Genomic DNA, 18,034 nt, shown 5'->3' on the forward strand with positions numbered 1-18,034 from the left:
TCAAGAGGACACTGGACGGTCACCTTGCTGGGGTCACCTGACTCCAGTTGTCTTTCCTGCTTGGCGCAAGGGTCTGGACCCTCTGATCTTCTGAGGTCCTTACCAGCCTTACAATTTATGAATCTATGAACTTCAGCATGGGCCTGCTTCCTCAGTAGGACAGAAGGTATGGCTGTCAGCAGAACATCTCTGTACCCACTGATCCTTGCAGGTACATCAGCCCCTTCCAAAACATCTGACAAATTAATCCAGTCACCTTTGAACTGCAATTCCCACCAAATACTGAAAATCTATCTGGTATTTCACGTCCCTTTTGAAGCTGGATGTGGAAAACTAACCCCCTCACAAATCTCAGCCTTCTTTACCACCCATAATGGTTCATGGCCAAGAAGAATACTTATGAGGACCACTCAGGAAAGCCTGACAAGCACCCCTAGAAGGTTTGGGGGAAGGGAGGCGGCAATGTCAAGCTGTGGCCTTGAACTTGGGGCATTGGTCTGCCTGGCACAGCTGCCCATTCCGGTTTTCCCACTCCTCAGCAGAACATGGGGGAAAACAAAGGTAGCCAGAACCCGTCATCTGGGCCTAGCTATAAACTCACTCCTTGCCACCAGAGTGGCCAGCCAAGGTCAGCTGACTCTTCACCTCTTCCACTATAAATCCCTGACCTGAAAGAGGAAGTGTTTTGGGAACAAGACTCAAACTTGTACCTAGTGTGATGTTTTGGCTGGGACATGAATGACTTGTGCCCCTGGCAGCTGGGGGGCACGACGGTGAGAGTGCGTTGGTGGCAGTGGTAAGCGGGGTGGCACAGCGGTGGTGGCCAGCAGGGATTGTGGACTGCCTGCAGACACTGCCAGCACTGCCAGCTGCAGGGTAGCAAGAGGAGGCCACCTGCAGGTGCTGCCAACACTGGGCTTAAGGGGTCTAGTCCTGTGTGGGAATTTACAGGGTGTGCAGGATCAGGTCTCTCCAGGCCCCAGAGCACCTTCCCAGGGCAGCTGAAGATCATGGCCAGCTCTGGACTTCCTGTACTCTCATGACATAAATGAATGTCCACCACCAAACAGCAGCATAAATTGATGTTACCTTCATCGCAGCCACTATTTGCATTACAACAAAGAGTATAGATATCTGTTTGCTTAGCCTTTGTGCTTCCATAATTTTTTTTATGGTGGCATAAAGTGACATGCAACAGACCTGCCTTCCAACAGACCTACCTTCTTCTTGATACTTTGTCTCAGAAAAAGCGTATGTCTTTTTTATATATAAGGCAACACCACCATCTTTTTTCTGTCACCCATCCTTCCTTATACCATCCATTACAGTATTCTAGTCACATGAACTATTTTACCAAGTCTCAGTCAATCCAATATCATCATATTTTTGTGATCATACCAGGACTTCCAGATTCTTCCTTCCTGTTTAGTCCCCATGCTTCTCGCATTACTTTATAATCACCTTGTATGACTAGCCAATTGTCCTGTTACTTTTCCTGACAGCATTGTTAATATTCCCCATATTGTCTTTTTTTCCCTGGGCTTTTGTCTGGGTCCACTTGCTCTTTTAGGTTGCTTGTGCTCTCTCTCCCTCTCTCTCTAAATTGCATGTAAAATTTGGGCCACAATTAGTGAGCCACTTCCACTATACAAATGCTCACTTCTGCTGAAGATAGTAGATAGTACCAATGTATTTTCTATCTATTTCTTAAGGAAGCTAAATAACCTCCTTCGTATGTAGGTATAGAATGTGTGGTGTCAAATGGAAAAACTGAAGACAGACAGAATAAGTTGTGAATCTTCCATTACCTCTACCTTCAAAATGAAGAACTTTCAAAGAAGAAATTTCAGATATACAAAATTTGAATTTACCGGCAATGAATGAAGTCAGGAACAGGGTTGTGCTGGCTGAATGATGCTGCATCTAGGTTCATGCAAATTTCCACATTATCCCCAGCCATGATTCGCACTGCAGCTTTATTTTCATCCTCAAATGTTTGTCTTTGCAAGGACGCACACAGCAGCAACATGAAATCATCTAGACAGATGAAGATGCTGTTAGCTTACATTTCTGGTGCAGAATACTGAGTACTTTTGAGAATATGCCATTATGTATATGCCATTATTGAGAATATGCCAATATGTAATTATTGCATAGTATTTCATAAAATGAGATTGTATTATCTACAATGAACAAATATGACATTACTTCATTTTATTTTCACTTATTTCAGCCACTCTTATTTTTATGTAAAGAGAAAACAGGAAAGAAATAGAATTCAAAGCATCTGTTAAAAGTTAGACTGCAGCAGATACATAAAATACTGAGCAGCTGAATTTATTGATTATATAAAAACACAGCTACAATATAATGCCCTATAGAATATGTAAGCTTGCTCTTGAAGGGGCAATTTTGGTTTAAAATTTCAGTACACAAAAGCACCAAGTGAAAGGCAAGTAAATACCTTTCACAACTCTTTGCTAAATACTTACAGACAAGAAAGACAGGATTTGGTCTCACAATGAAGTCTGGGAAGTATAACCACTTTATGATATTGGAGTTGAAGCTAGTCTGAGGGTTTCTCCATGGGTAGTCTACACAAGGGAAAACATGAAAACATGCAATCAATAGTTCACAACAATTACTTCATCCTTTGTCTGTCAATTTTCCAGCACTTTCCAGTAAGAGCAAATGACAATAACTGGCCATAAAGGTCCTTTACCTTTACAAAAACCTTTACAAGGTCCATTATCTTAACTGGTCTTTACCTTTACAAGGAGCAGGTGGAATGCCGATACAGAGGAAGTACTGGAATATAATGATGCATCCTAGAAAACAGCAATACTTTGGCCAGATCTCTGCAATAGCTTTTCTTCTGCGTCGATATAATACAGCAATTAACCAGAAGGCATGAATCATGGCATAGAAATCCATTCGTTGACCAATAACATTAACTGACATTAGGAAACAAGTCTAAGGGAAAAGGAAAGAAAAAATGTGCAATATTTACAGCCCCTACAACAGTTAGATAATGAAATAGCTTTCCATTAAATACAAAACTTAGAATGCAGATAGATGAAACTCTTGAATGCGACATAGTTCATGTTCTTTTATCAGCACCCTTCCCCCTGTGCTGTGGATATTATTCTACCAACTTTAACAATCCCCCTATCACAGTAGAGGAAGTAAGACTTGCATGCTATTGAAACATAAAATGGACAGGGCATTATCACAATAAATTAGGCAGGAAACACATGATATCTGCCAAGTAAATTCATATTACATAGCCTTATAGGTTAAATATAGACAGTCAAAAAGCCAGAGGCTGAATCTATACAATCTTCGCAGATTAGTCTAAGCCGTGTAGATTGAACCAAAAAGCAAGTGAGCATTCACTTTTGATTCCAGAAGTGCAGCCACATGCATGCAGTAGCCCAGGCCAGAAGCCAGGGGGTGCTAGAGTATACTTTCCTGCTCAGCTAGAGCAGACAGCTTGGGCCAAGTCTAGCTTGCCCACCTTGTGGGGGGGGGGGGAGGAAGAGGGGTTGTAGGGGAGGTACAAAGCATCCTGGGATGCTGGAGGGCTGTGAGTTAACTTGAATCTGGAAGGGATCTGGGATAGAAGTTTAAAAAAATGATTGAACTTAAATCAGTAAAGTCTGATACTACAGGTTTATCTTAAACCAGTTTTGGCCATTTTGAAAGTGGTTTATGTGAACTGAACTTCTTTTGTGTTGGAGATTTGAATCCGTTTCCAATTACTAGTACTGGTTTATGTGTAATTTCTGTCCTTAGCCATATTGTGATAGTACTTACAGATGTTAGAAAGTGAAATCACTAATAAAAATAACATCTAAAGTATATTCTTCAATAGGAACCAGACAAAGAGGGTGCTTGTACACGTGATGAAGTGTAGTCATCATTAAATTAAAATGTTTTCTTAAATTTAAAATTCTTTATTTTAAAATGTTGTGTCCATATTTGCATGTGGTATCCTTTACAATGGATTAAGCTCAGTGTGCAGTTCCTTGTAAATTCCAGCAGGGGGAGCCACCCTGCTGCTGTCTTTAGTACTGAATTACAGCAGGGAGTGCATTTAAACCACTAATCCCCTCTCTCACTCCCGAAAAGTCCCCAAAAGGCCCCCTCCTCCGAAGCCAGGGATCCTCATGATAAGCTGTGGTTATCACCTCCCCCTCCCACCCCATATCCACTCCCCAAAACACATGGACTCACATGCCGATCCACCTATGAAAAAAACCACCACATCTGGAAAGAACTGTATGAATTTTAACCTTTATTTCTAGGGTTTTTTTAAAGCCATAACACATGATTTATTGAAAATAACCACCTCCCCCCAGTCATTATAAAAAACAGTATAAAAATACAATATGTATAAAAATAAATTTAGAGTATAAAATGTAAAAATACAGTATTTTCCATGGTATGCTAAAATAATTAATTACATAAGGTCCAGTAAAAAAAATAACAACTACTAAAACTTATATTATTTACTGTATTACAGGATGTGATGGGGATGGTCCCAGCCATTATCCGGCCCATTGATTACTACTCCATGGTCCTAATCCATGTGGGCACTAATGATGAGGCCAGGATAAGCCCTGATCACCTGATAACGGACTACCATGCTCTGGGGGGCATGCTGAAGGAGATAGGGGCACAGGTGGTATTCTCTTCTGTCCTACCAGTGAGCAGACGTGGAAAATGACATGAGACCTGCATGAAAGAGGTCAACTTGTGGCTTCAGGAATGGTGTCTCAAGGCAGGCTTCGGCTTCCTAGACAATGACCCATACATCAGGATGAGAGACATGTTTGGGTGGGATGAGCTTCACTTTTTCCCCAAAGGTAAGCATGTGTTCTCTTCTAGGTTGGCTGATCTCCTCTGGTGGGCTTTAAACTAGGCTCATCAGGGAAAGGGGAAGATGAGGGCGGAGGAAGCCTTGGACCACTAAACCAAGTGTCACCCACAAGAACAGCCTAGCCTAGAATGACGACGAGCAGAACAAATACTCAGGTAAGCAACAGGGCCTGGGTAGTACTGAGATTAGGGGGGCAGTGCATGCATCTTCAGGAGGCCTTAAATGCCTCTACACTAATGCTCATAGTATGGGGAACAAGCAGGAGGAACTAACCCTCCTGCTAGCTGACACCAACCCAGACATAGTGGGGCTCACTGAAACGTGGTGGGACCCAACGCACAACTGGGAGGTGAATATCAAGGGCTATAGGCTGTACAGGAGGGATAGGACAGGGAGGAAAGGTGGGGGTGTGGCACTCTACGTCAAGGAGAAATACACATCCTCAATGAGTAGCAGTGGGTCAGAGGAGGGGCACAGTGAAATGCTCTGGGTTAGAATACAAGGAAGTCAAGGGGAAAGGGACTTAACAGCGGGGGTCTACTACAGACTACCCAACCAAGGGTAAGAGCTAGACCGGGAATTCTTAAGTCAGCTCACAGAGGCAGTTAGGTCAAAGGATGTGGTCATCATGGGTGATCTAAACTGTCCAGACATTTGCTGGGAAGAGCAGTCAGACAGGTCTGAGTGCTCACATAGGTTCCTAGCCAAGATACAGGACCTCCATCTAACCCAGGAGGTGCACAGCCCCACCAGGGGAGATACCTTGTTGGATCTGGGTCTGGTTACGGGCGATGACCTGGTGAGGGGTCTGCGGGTGCTCGACCACCTGGGCGACAGCGATCATCGCCTGCTGGAATTCACCATCCAGTGCAAGGTAGCAAAGGCCTGCAGCAAGGCAGCAGCCCTGGACTTCAGGAGGGCAGATTTCAATGAGGTAACGAGAATAGTCGGGGAGATACTTGAGGTCCCGGAGGGGAGGGGAGTCGGGTGTCCAAGAAGAGTGGTCATTCCTTCAGGAAATGATCCTCCAAGCCCAAAGGGAGGTAATCCCAACACGGATCACAGGGGACAAGAGGGTGGAAAAGCCCCCATGGCTCACCAAATGTATGTGGGAACATCTCGTAGGTAAAAAGGAGGCGTACACCCAATGGAAGGCAGGGGCCATCACCAGGGAGGACTATATCTCTGTTGCTCGGGGCTGTAGGGGGGTGGTCAGGAAGGCCAACACAGAGATGGAACTAGGACTAGCTACCCGGATCAAGGACAACAAGAAGTCCTTTTTTAAATACATAGGGGGTAAAAAGAAGGTAACGGGTAATGTGGGACCTCTGCAGGACTTGCTAGGAAATCTGGTCATTGCACCTGACAGCAAAGCTAACCTATTTAACAATTTCTTTGCCTCCATTTTTCTGAGTAGGGACTGGGTCACCGCCCCCACCGGGACCCCCGTAGGCCCCAGGGGAGGTGCACCCAGGCCTAGGGTCAGTGAGGACATAAGCAGGGAACTTCTGGAGGAAATGGACATATTTAAATCAGCAGGTCCTGATGATCTCCACCCCAGAGTGCTGAGGTAATTAGCAGAGGTCATTGCGGGACCCCTGGCACGGCTTTACGAGCACTCATGGTGCTCTGGCATTGTGCCAGAGGACTGGAAAAGGGCCAGTGTGGTTCCCATTTTCAAAAAAGGGAGGAAGGAGGACCCAGGAAACTATAGACCAGTTAGTTTTACCTTGATCCTGGGTAAGTTTTTTGAGAGAATTATCCTGGCGCATGTCCGCGAGGGGCCAGCAGGGGAGATTATGCTTAGGGGCAACCAACATGGGTTCATTAGAGGCAGGTCCTGTCAGACCAACCTCGTGGCCTTCTATGACCAGGTCACAAAATCCTTAGATGCAGGGGTAGCAGTAGATATAGTCTTTCTGGACTTTAGGAAGACCTTCGACACTGTCTTTCACCCCATTCTCATTAAAAAATTAGGAGACTGTGTTATCAATACCTACACAGTCAGATGGGTCATTAGTTGGCCAGAGGGGCGCACCCAGAGAGTGGTAGTGGATGGGTCTTATTTGACCTGGAGGGATGTGGGCAGTGGGGTTCCGCAGGGCTCGGTCCTTGGGCCTGCACTGTTCAACATCTTCACCAAGTGACTTGGAAGGGGGCATAAAAAGCACCCTGTTCAAATTCGAAGATGACACTAATATGTGGGGAGAAGTGGGCACACTAGAAGGGAGGAATAGGCTGCAATCAGACCTGGACAGGTTACAGGGGTGGGCAGATGAGAACAGGATGGGTTTCAACAATGACAAGTACAAGGTACTGCACCTGGGGAGGAAGAACCAGCAGCATACCTACAGGCTGGGGAACTCCCTTCTCATCAGTGCAGAGGCAGAAAAGGATCTTGGAGTCATTATTGATGCCAAAATGAACATGGGCCGACAGTGTGGGGACGCGGTCAGGAAGACCAACCGTACCTTGTCATGCATCCACAGAAGCATCTCAAGCAGGTCCAAGGAGGTGATCCTCCCCCTCTATGTGACACTGGTCAGGCCGCAGTTGGAGTACTGCATCCAGTTCTAGGTGCTGTACTTCAGGACGGATGTGGACAACATGGAGAGGGTCCAGAGGACAGCCACTCACATGATCAGGGGTCTGCAGGGCAGGCTCTATGAGGAGAGGCTACGGGACCTGAACCTGTTCAGCCTCCACAGGAGAAGGCTGAGGGGGGATCTAGTGGTCATTTACAAACTAGTCAGAGGGGACCAGTAGGCATTGGGAGAGTCCCTGTTTCCCCGAGCACTCCCAGGAGTGACAAGAAATAATGGTCACAAGCTGGCAGAGGGTAGATTCAGGCTAGATATCAGGAGGCGCTACTTCACTGTCAGGGTAGCTAGGATCTGGAACCAACTTCCAAGAAGTGGTGCTGGCTCCTACCCTGGGGGTCTTTAAAAGGAGGCTGGGTGAACACCTTGCTGGGGTCGTTTGACCCCAGTACTCTTTCCTGCCATGGCAGGGGGTCAGACTTGATAATCTGCTCAGGTCCCTTCTGACACTGGCCACAGGGGATGACCTGGTGAGGGGACTGTAGGTCCTTGACCACCTGGGCAATAGCAATCATCACCTGCTGGATTTCACCATCCAACACAGGGTGTCAAGGGCTTACAGCAAGGCTAAAGCCCTTGACTTCAGAAGGGCCAACTTCAATGAGCTTAGGAGACTAGTGGGGGAGGCACTGAGGGCCCAGAAGGTAGAGGAGATGGGAGCCCACGAGGGATGGTCATACCTTTAGGTGGTGATCCTCGAGGCCCAAAGGATAACAGTCTCTGAGAGAAGCGGGGTAAGAGTGCTCAGAAACCCCCTTGGCTCAGCAAGGGCATTCAGCAATGCCTGAGGACTAAAAGCAGGGTGTACAACCAGTGGAAGAGAGGAGCTATCACCAAGGAGGAGTACTCCTCCTCGGCCTGTGAGTGTAGGAGGGCTATTAGGAAGGCCAAGCTAGAGATGGAACTCAGGCTAGCATCCAGGATTAAGGATAACAAATGTCCTTTTTCCAAGTACACTGGGAGCAAGAAGACGGCACCAGGCACTGTAGGGCCCCTGCAAGACGCAAACAGTAATCTTGTGGCTACACCAGACAAGAAAGCTATATTTTTAACAGTTTCTTTGCCTCTGTTTTCTTGAACAGGGACTGGGATATCCCACCTACCAGAGGTAGGGACAATTGTGGGGATAGCTCTGTCAGGACTTCAGTCAGTGCAAATGTAGTTAGGGATCTTCTGGAAGGGCTAGGCAATTTTAAATCTGCAGGTCCAGATGCCCTCCACCCAAGGATGTTGAGGGAGCTGGCAGGGGTCATCACGGAGTCCTTGACCCGGCTGTATGATCATTTGTGGTCATCTGGCCAGGTGCCGGGGGATTGGAAACTGGCTAATGTGGTCCCAATTTTCAAGAAAGGGAGGAAGGAGGACCCAAGTAACTATAGGCCTGTAAGCCTCACCTCGGTGCTCAGGAAGATCTTGGAGAGAATCATCAAGGAGCATATCTGTGGGGGGCCTGCAGGGGAGATCATGCTCAGGGGCAATCAGCATGGGTTCATCAAAGGCAGGTCCCGCCTGACCAACCTGATTGCCTTTTATGACCAAGTAACTAAATCCTTGGATGATGGTGTTGCTGTAGACATAGTCTTTCTAGACTTTAAGGCCTTTGACACTATCTCTCACCCCATCCTCATCAATAAATTAAGTGACCGTGGCATTGATGCCTGCACAGTTGGATGGGTAGAAAATTGGCTGAATCGGTGCACCCAGAGTAGTGGTGGACGGGTTGAACTCAACCTGGTGAAATGTGAGCAGTGGGGTACCCCAGGGCTTGGTCCTCGGGCCCACACTGTTTAACATCTTCATCAGTGACTTGGACAAAGGGGTGGAAAGCACGCTGTCCAAGTTTGCCAATGACACTAAGATGTGGGGCAAGGTGGACACACTTGAAGGGAGAGAGCCTGCAACTAGATTTAGACAGACTACAAAAGTGGGCAGATGAGAATAGGATGGGGTTCAACGTAGATAAATGTAGGGTGCTGCACCTTGGGAGAAGGAATCCGCAGCATTCATACAGGCTGGGGAGTTCCCTTCTTGAAAGCACAGAGGTGGAAAGGGATCTCGGAGTCATTATTGACTCCAAGATGAACGTGAGCCGCCAATGCCAGACCGCAGCCAGCAAGGCCAGCCATACCTTGTCGTGCATCGAAAGGTGCATCTCAAGCCGGTCCAGAGAGGTGATACTCCCAGTTGGAGTACTGCGTCCAGTACTGGGCGCCGCACTTCAAAAGGGATGTAGCCAGCCTGGAGAGGGTTCAGAGGAGGGCCACCCGCTTGGTGAGAGGGCAGCAGGACAGGCCCTACTAGGAGAGACTTAGGGACCTGAACCTGTTCAGCCTCACAAAGAGGAGGCTGAGGGGGGACCTGGTGGCTGCCTACAAGCTCAAGAGATCAGTAGCAAATAGGCAGAGCCCTTTTCTCCCCAGCACCACCTGGGGTGACAAGGAACAATGGTAATAAGCTGATGGAGAATAGGTTTCGGTTGGAGATCAGAAGGCAATATTTTACAGTTAGGGTGGCCAAAATCTGGAACCAACTTCCCAAAGAAGTGGTCCTCGCTCCTACCTTGGGCAAATTCAAGAGGAGGTTGGACGATCACCTGTCTGGGGTCTTGTGAACCCAGCATTCATTCCTGCCTGTGGCAGGGGGTCAGGCTAGATGATCTGTTCAGGTCCCTCCTGACCCTAGCTACTATGAAACTATGAAACTGTGACCCTACCAACTATGAAGCTATGAAACTATATTCCTGTTAACACTATTTATACTATATACTATTCATACTATTTAAACTCTATTACTATCTCTAATTTATTTACATATCTATTTCTATCTGGATTCTACTCTTATCTATACATCTATCTACATACTCTATGTTCATATCTATTCTATTCTATTCTATCTGTAATGTTTCTAACTCTATTTTACATCTGTGTCTATCTTCTGTTTTCTTATTTATTTTTTTCTTCATCCGTCTGCTGTATCTCTATCTTTTAAGAAGCCTGTTGGGGATGAAAAAGAAGAGGGGGTTTTGGCCTATACTCTCAAAACCACCTGCTTTACCTTCCCACTACTGACTACAAAGTGTACTACAAAGTCTCTGGTGGGAGATTTCTGAAATTACCTATATATGACCTAGAATGCAGTGTATCCCAGGTGGCAGGTCTGGCATGCAGCAACCGCTGTGCACTGGGTTCCTGGAATGCAAATATAAGAAATAGGAAAGTTACCCCAAAATATTAATGTATCAACATGTGCCAATGCACACCCCCTCAATTGCAAACTTACCGGTGACTGCAATCCTGAGGCGACTGCACATCCTGAGTGCTGGGTGCGATGGTGGCAGGGGACCTTGTAAACTATTGGCGGTGGGTGTTGGACTACCACCACCGTGACGTGGTACCACAGTACAGGCATGAAAGCAGGAGTGGAGTTGCCACGTTGACCCTCCATGTTTTTTGTATCGTTAATGGAGTACATTTCCCAACATCCCCTACCATTGCATCTTGGGCCAGTTTCCATGGAGACCAACCCCTACAGCAGCTGCACTGTGATATTTTGGTCCAGAGGTTTTCATGGATAGCAGGCCAGATGCGCAGGGTTGTGCACTCAGACGTGTACCATTTTGGGGTGGTTACAGCTCCTCCCCCCCTTAGCTAGCAGTAGCCTTGCTGTCAGGGTGTGCGGCAGGTGTGCAGCATGGCGCACAGCTGTACTGCAGCCTCCCGGGCACTTTATGGCAGTGACAGCATGGTCTATTGCTGGGGCACAGCCATGATCTGCAGCCTGCATGCCCTGGGTCAGCATCGCAATCTCTCATCTTGCACATTTTAATTTTAACTCTTAATCTTTATTTATCTTATATCTTTTTTTTAGCAGGACATGCCATTATATATATAATCTCAGACTGAGAAGATAATGTATATATTATCCAGAACACTAATGTAAAACGCAGTTTAAAACAAAATCACTTGCTCTAACAACAAATAAGTACCTTTAATAACAGAGATATATTTTTAAAAATAAGAAAGCCTTCCCCCCCACCCAAGCATTTACTCCCTCCCTTCTCCCCAGGCCCTGCCACAGTCCCCAGTGGCAGCCGTTTACTCATCCTTCAGGTGACTGCTGGACTCCACCTGCAAGTTATGAAAAAAACATACCACATCCGGAAGGAACTGTAAAAATTGCAACCTTTTATTTACAAGAGCAAAGAAGAATAAAAACCCTTGTTTTTTTAAGAAGCAAACAAACAAATAAAAAACCAAGAAATATAAATTAAAAGAACCAAACAAATTAAAAAATCCACTGCATAATGTGGCATCACATCATCTTTGATGTCTTATTGTTCTGCAGGGGAAGAAAAAAGACAGGTTTGGCCCCATGCTCCCAAAACCACCTTCTTGGCTTCCCCCTACAGGCTACAAAATCCCCCATGGGAGTTTTCAATACTTATTTATCAGCCTGGCAGCACCATATCCCAGTGGAGGGGTCTGGGACCATGTGTCCCCAGTGTGTAGATTCTCTGGGAGGCAAATATAATTATAGGAGCAATGCAAGTTACCACTAACTTGGTAACACGTGCCAAGGCACACCCCATCAGTGGCAAACTTACCACCTATGGCACCTGCTGCACCTCCTGCTGCATGAGTGAGTTCTAGGGTAGAAGCTATTAAGAGGCATGGGGGTGATAGGGGAAGCAGGACCCACATGACTGGTGGTGGGGGTGGTAGAAAAACCACCAGCACTGGCACCAGTCTCATAGCTGTGGGGGGGTCAAGGCAGGGGTTGTTTCTTCATCTGCCCTGCTGAATGGAAGTGTGTGTTAGAAGCAAACCTGCTGCTACCCAAGGAACTTTTCTGTTGGGGGTGTAACTTTCCTCATGGGCAGATGATCTATGTCTCACCTAACCAATCCTGTTCCAACCAAACCTGCTGCTGGCCCCATGAAAGTTTGAGGGCTGTAATTCCTTCACCCCCTCCCCCAAATGCTTGTGCACCCCACACCCTTGTCCTGTCCCACAGTCAGGAGCCAGCAATGAGGCCTGGCCAGTAGCTGTCCTGAGTGTTAATCTGCCTTTGTGTGTGTGGAGGTGGGGTGTTTGCAATCTTTTCCTACATGAAGGGCAATTTTGGCACTCATTTACCAGTCTAGCCATAGTGTGCAATTATGTACTACCTTTCAGTACAGTCAAAATCGCAGGTGGGTGCAGCTGGAGTTTACCAGGCGGCCCTCCCTGCCAAGCTGCAGGAAGGCTCATACCCATTCCCCCCTCACCAAAAAGACTATTCTATCGATTCTCTATTTCTATCTATCTGCAATAGCTTTTCTTCTGCATCAATATAATACAGGAATTAACCAGCCAGTTATTCATCATTCAATCATGGCATAGAAATCCCTCACCAAAAAAAATCTATCTATCTATCTATCTATCTATCTATCTATCTATCTATCTATCTATCTATCTATCTATTTCCACATCCATTCACTTGTTATCATTTTACCTTTGAACTGTTTCTATTCCAGTCTTGATTACTGTCCTCACACCAACCCCGTCCCATCAAAAAGCCACAGACTCCTGCAGGCTCATACCAACCCCACCCTCCTCTGCTCCTGCCTCCCGCCTGTGCCAAGGAGCAGTTTCATTAACGCTTCTCAGGACATGGTCCATCCTTGGAGGCTAGGCTACCTAGGGTTGCCAGGCACGGACTTGTGTATGGTTACCCTCATGGATAGCAGTGTGCAAACAATAACTTCCTTTCCCCACCTGGGCAACTTCCCCCTCCCCTCCCCTCCCCTGCCACAGTCCCCAGGGGCAGCCAGTTATTCATCATTCAAGTAACCATGGGAAACCGCAGCTGCCCACAGGGAATCCCCCACTCAACCCTCCACTGTCCGCCCTCAGTGCAACCTCTGCCCTGCCACTACAGACAACGTACTGAAAAGACAGAGGTTTTGTGTTGCACAATGAAAATTTTGTTTTTATTGAAACAACCAATCAGTGCTTGTTATTGGTAGCTCCCATGATATGTGCAACCAGGCAATCCTGCACAGTGGCCACTTGAACAGCATCTCCATGCTGATGTGGAGTGCCATGTGCTTCCCACCCATGTCTCTGTCTGCCTGCTGCCTCCTGTGCTTCATCAGCCAATGACTCACTGAAAACCTCCCTTCTGGTTTCACAAATATTGTGGAGCATGCAGGCTGCCCCTAAAAGCCATGATATTTTCTGGCTTCAACTTGATCCTGCAGTTCAATGCCCTCCACCATGCTTTGAGCCAGCCAAAGGTGCATTCAACAGCCATCCTGCATTTGCTGAGATAGTAGTTGAATGCCTTCTTTTGCAGGTCAGTAACATCCTCCATATGGCATCATGAGCCAGGGCTTGAGGGGGTAAGCTGCATCTGCTATTATAAACAGGAGGATGGCAACACCACAGATCACTGTGTTGAGGGCTCTGGGCACATAGTGTTCTTTCTTCATCAAACCAGGCAGCAGAGAGTTTCTAAATACATCTGCGTCATGTGCTGCCAGCCCAGCCTGTATAAATGTTAGTGAACCAGCCCCAGTGATCCACCAAGGCTTGCAAAATCACTGAGGCAAATCCCTTCCTGTTCATGAATGAGCAGCTCACCTGCGAGGGGGATAGCACAGGGATGTGTGTGCTATCTACAGCCCCCATGCAGTTCGGGCACCATGGCATTGAAGCCATCAATAACTTCCTGGGGGTTATTGAGGCTAATAAAGTTGTTTGCTGCAACATCCTGCAGCAACTGGCATACCTCACAAGTCACCATCCTGGCTGTGCAGGGAGCCACACCAGTTTGGTGTACAATGTAGCAGAGGCTGGCAGGGGTGGCCAGTTTCATGATGGCCATGGCCACCCTCTTGTCTGGCCTAATGGCCCAATGCACGACAGTGTCCTGCCTCACTATTTTCAGCCCCAGCATTGAGATGATGTTATTAAATGTCTCCCTGGTCATCTGGAAAATCTCCACCCACTGTTGATTGTCCCCATCAGTCAGAGCTGCTCACGTGGGCCCAGACCCTGCAGTCACTGCTCCTGAGGTTGATCCACAGAGCCCTGTAATTCACCAATTCCATACCTCCCTCTCGGTTGTCCCACTCCACTGCTCGTTTAACTGCCTTTTTTCTGAGGTGTGTTTACATGTTGGCATCACATTGCAACTGTTTACAAGGATCATCATAGCATACATCACGATACTTAGCTGTGGTTCTATGCTATCCAGTAAATCCAAGACCATTAGTGGGACACTCAACTCTATTTTGTCCTCTTCACCCATTTCATCTGGATTCCCCATTTTGGCCTCCTCATTCATTTTGTCAGGATTCTCCATGTCATCTTCCCCATGCATTTAATCTGCAGTCTCCATTTGGTCCTCCTCACTCATAACATCTGGATTCCATGAAGCCATGTTGTTTGCCAGTACATAGCAGGGCCACTGTTCAGCGCAAAGCACCACTGAGGTTTGTGGGGAGTGGGGGTCATCAGAATAGACACAATAGCTGAATACAATCAATTAGCATTGAAGGTGACTTGCTATTTTCATGTCAATGATTACCTTGCTCAGGAGGCTGTGTACTGGGCATTGGCAAAGGAGAGCCTTTGCCTGTATCATGGTGGTATACCCAAGAAGCATCTCCCCAGAAAAGAGCCCTGCCCTGCAATAACCTAGGTTGGAAAGAAGCATTTCTCCAGAAAACAGCTCTGCCCTGCAATAACCCAGGTTGTAAAGAAACATCCCCCCCCTCCCCCGAAAAGACCCCTACCCTGCAATAACTCAGATTTGAAACAGGGGTGTGCGAGGGACAGTGTTATGTCTCAATAGCTCCCATTAACAGCTCAGGACCTATGCCAGGCATCGAGGCACCAGAACCATAAAGTCTTCTCCCAATCACTATGGTCCATAATTGACCCCCACCCGGTTTTGGAATAGGGTTTCATTAACACCCATGCTACATTTGTACTGCTGAGTATTACAGTTTCTTGTGCTCTGCTCTACTCCCCTAACTTGGTAGTTCAAGTTTTGCCTCCACCACTCTCCCAGAAATAATTAAATCGTTCCTTGCAAAAAAAGTTGGGGTTCTGACCATCAAAGACACAGTGTACTATAAACCCTGAGAAGTATCTCTCTTCCCTTCATATGAGATAAAACCCCAGCACAGCTGAGTGCTTGATTAGGTAGCACTGTGAGGGTAGGGGAAGTTTTGTCTGAGGGAGTGGCATTTGGGTGTGATTGGCAGTGGGACATTATCAATCTATCCATAAGGACAATGGGGCTTGATTTGGACCAGGCTATGCCTATCACCATTGCTTTCTTGGTAAATGTTGGTTGATCAGATTGCTGACTACCAGTTCCAAAACACAGTTCACACCTTCATAGTTATGCATACGTGGAATTTTCAAAAAGGTTCGTTCAACACAGGTCCATATAACAGCCCCCAAAGTTTGCCAGAAAACTTTCTGTGACTCTGTTGTCTGGATACCTTGGTCTTGACAACTTTTTGGGCATGAAAATCTTCTTGATGTCTCAGAAGAACAAGTCCAATATGAAGACAATGGAGCAGGAGGCTGATATACCTATCAACCATGGCCCCAACTGGACCCAGGAAGAACTTAAAGACTTGATCAACATTTGATTAGAGGAAAAGATCATTGAGCAGCTGGAAAGTATGATGAATACATGCAATAATGAAGGAAATGAAGGTGAGCAGGCACAACTGGGACTGGACACAGTGCCGGAGCAAGATCAAGACCCTGAAATGTGTGTATCATCGGGCCAAAGATGTGAGCTCTCATTCTGGGACAGCACACACAATTATTCCACTCTACAACCAGATGTCCATCATTCTCTCCAAGGATGTGGGTGAGGCTTCCCATCTCTGGTCATCTGCGACTGGTGTTGGCCTGGAGAGCACATGTAAGGAAGGAACCACAGAGTGTCCTGAGATGGAAACCGTGAGCATGTCGGAGCAGTGGGGTGACTTCAATGTTGCTGGATGACAGGGCCAGCCAAGAGGAGTTGACCATGATCATGAACCCAGTCTCCTTGACATCCTCACTGGTAAGCACAGATGAAGAGGAGGATACTGCTTTGGATGTGGTTAATGCATGAGAAGTACCTCCTGAGACCCAAAGATCAGTTTCTGTTCCTGAGACACAAGAGGACAAGCAACCGGGGACTTGTAAGTATCGGGGAATGAGCACTATATCCATTTGCACCACTATGGCAGGCACTCTTTCAGTGGCATTGGGTTGGATGTGCTAGGGAGTTGTGCATGTAGCATTGGAAGTGGATAACCATCCCTTTTAATGTTTGGGGAAGAGATATTTCACCACAAACACTTTGTTTCCTATTCCTGTTACCAGCTACCGCACCTGATGCCAGTTGGGGATGTGTGTTCAAGCCTCGGAGCCTAGCTCACACTGGAGCAGAGCACATGTGGGAATATCACTGCAGGCAGCAATGCTCCACAGAGCATGATGGAAGCTTTGGTGGAGGCAGCACAATCCTGAGTGGCTGCCGTGGATGACTGGTGGGATGAAGTGCGGGAGGTGCTTAGGACAGATGATGAGTGGGAGACACGAAGTGTGACCAACACCATAGAATTCAGGAAGTAGCTCCTAGACTGCACAAACCAGTTCCTTGAGCTGACCATGCAGTGCCATGAGGATCTGCAGGAGACATGCGCATTGGTTAAGGACCATGTTCTTCAAAGCGTGAACAAGCCCCCTATTCATAAGTGGGTACCCCCTCGCACCCCAGAAAATGCACATGAGCTCCACTCAGATTGCCTCCATCCAGGAGGTAGCCAGAAGTATTACAGCTGAGCCTGTTCCCCCACCCGCATTGCAGTCAACTAATCAACTGAGAGGTGCCCCAATGCAAGCAAGGCCAAGAGAGCACCACTGCGGTTCAGGGATCAAGGGGCAGGTCAAATGGGGGGGGGGGGTGCACGGGTGGGAAAGAAAGCCAGTTGACGAGACAGGGTTTCCTATTTGTTCCTATTTCAGTCAGTTCTAGGTTCCTATTTGTTCCTATGTATTACTTAGTAAGTTCTTGGGTGGAATAAAACTGCATTTCCCAATCTCTGTCTGCCTTCTTTATTGGGAAGGGGTAAAATGGCTGGATCTGGTTGCTGGGGGTGGGGAGGGAGGTGAAAGCGAAGCCAAACATTCCCTGGATTGCCTCAGACACAGTGTGGTAGTGAGACTTCATTCCACAAAAGTGGACAGTGGGTGGAGGTGAGGAGAGAAGACTGGTGATAAACTTTTAACAAACCCCTCTGTCAACTGCTCCTATTGCTGCAGCAGGAGAACAAAGCCTGAGTATGGCCTGAGTATATGATAATTGCCCTCTTTGAAATGTGAAGTGGCTGCACTAAAAAGGAAAGTGTCTGTCCATACAAGGTCAGCAAGTGGCACCCTTTGGGCAGAACAGTCATGAAGTCAGACCTAGAGACTTATATTTTCATATTTAAACATAATTTCTACATTCAGCATGTGTCTGACCTTGAGGGGTTTTGTACCTGGAGCTGGAC

General features: G+C 47.0%; 1 protein-coding gene across 6 annotated transcripts in view; it reads right to left on the reverse strand.

Moving 5' to 3' along the window:
* PIEZO2 (piezo type mechanosensitive ion channel component 2) overlaps positions 1–18,034 on the reverse strand; it is a 537,727-nt gene that overhangs the window by 94,886 nt on the left and 424,807 nt on the right. For all 6 annotated transcript variants that reach the window (XM_019490413.2, XM_019490411.2, XM_059724250.1 and 3 more), the window contains 3 exons: positions 2,769–2,973; positions 2,493–2,594; positions 1,872–2,037 (listed from right to left, as the gene is read on the reverse strand). In XM_019490413.2, the coding sequence (XP_019345958.2) occupies positions 1,872–2,037; positions 2,493–2,594; positions 2,769–2,973 (473 nt within the window). The remainder of the gene's footprint in view (positions 1–1,871; positions 2,038–2,492; positions 2,595–2,768; positions 2,974–18,034) is intronic.

This window comes from Alligator mississippiensis, chromosome 3 (genome assembly GCF_030867095.1).
Source record: "Alligator mississippiensis isolate rAllMis1 chromosome 3, rAllMis1, whole genome shotgun sequence".
NCBI classification, from domain to species: domain Eukaryota; kingdom Metazoa; phylum Chordata; order Crocodylia; family Alligatoridae; genus Alligator; species Alligator mississippiensis.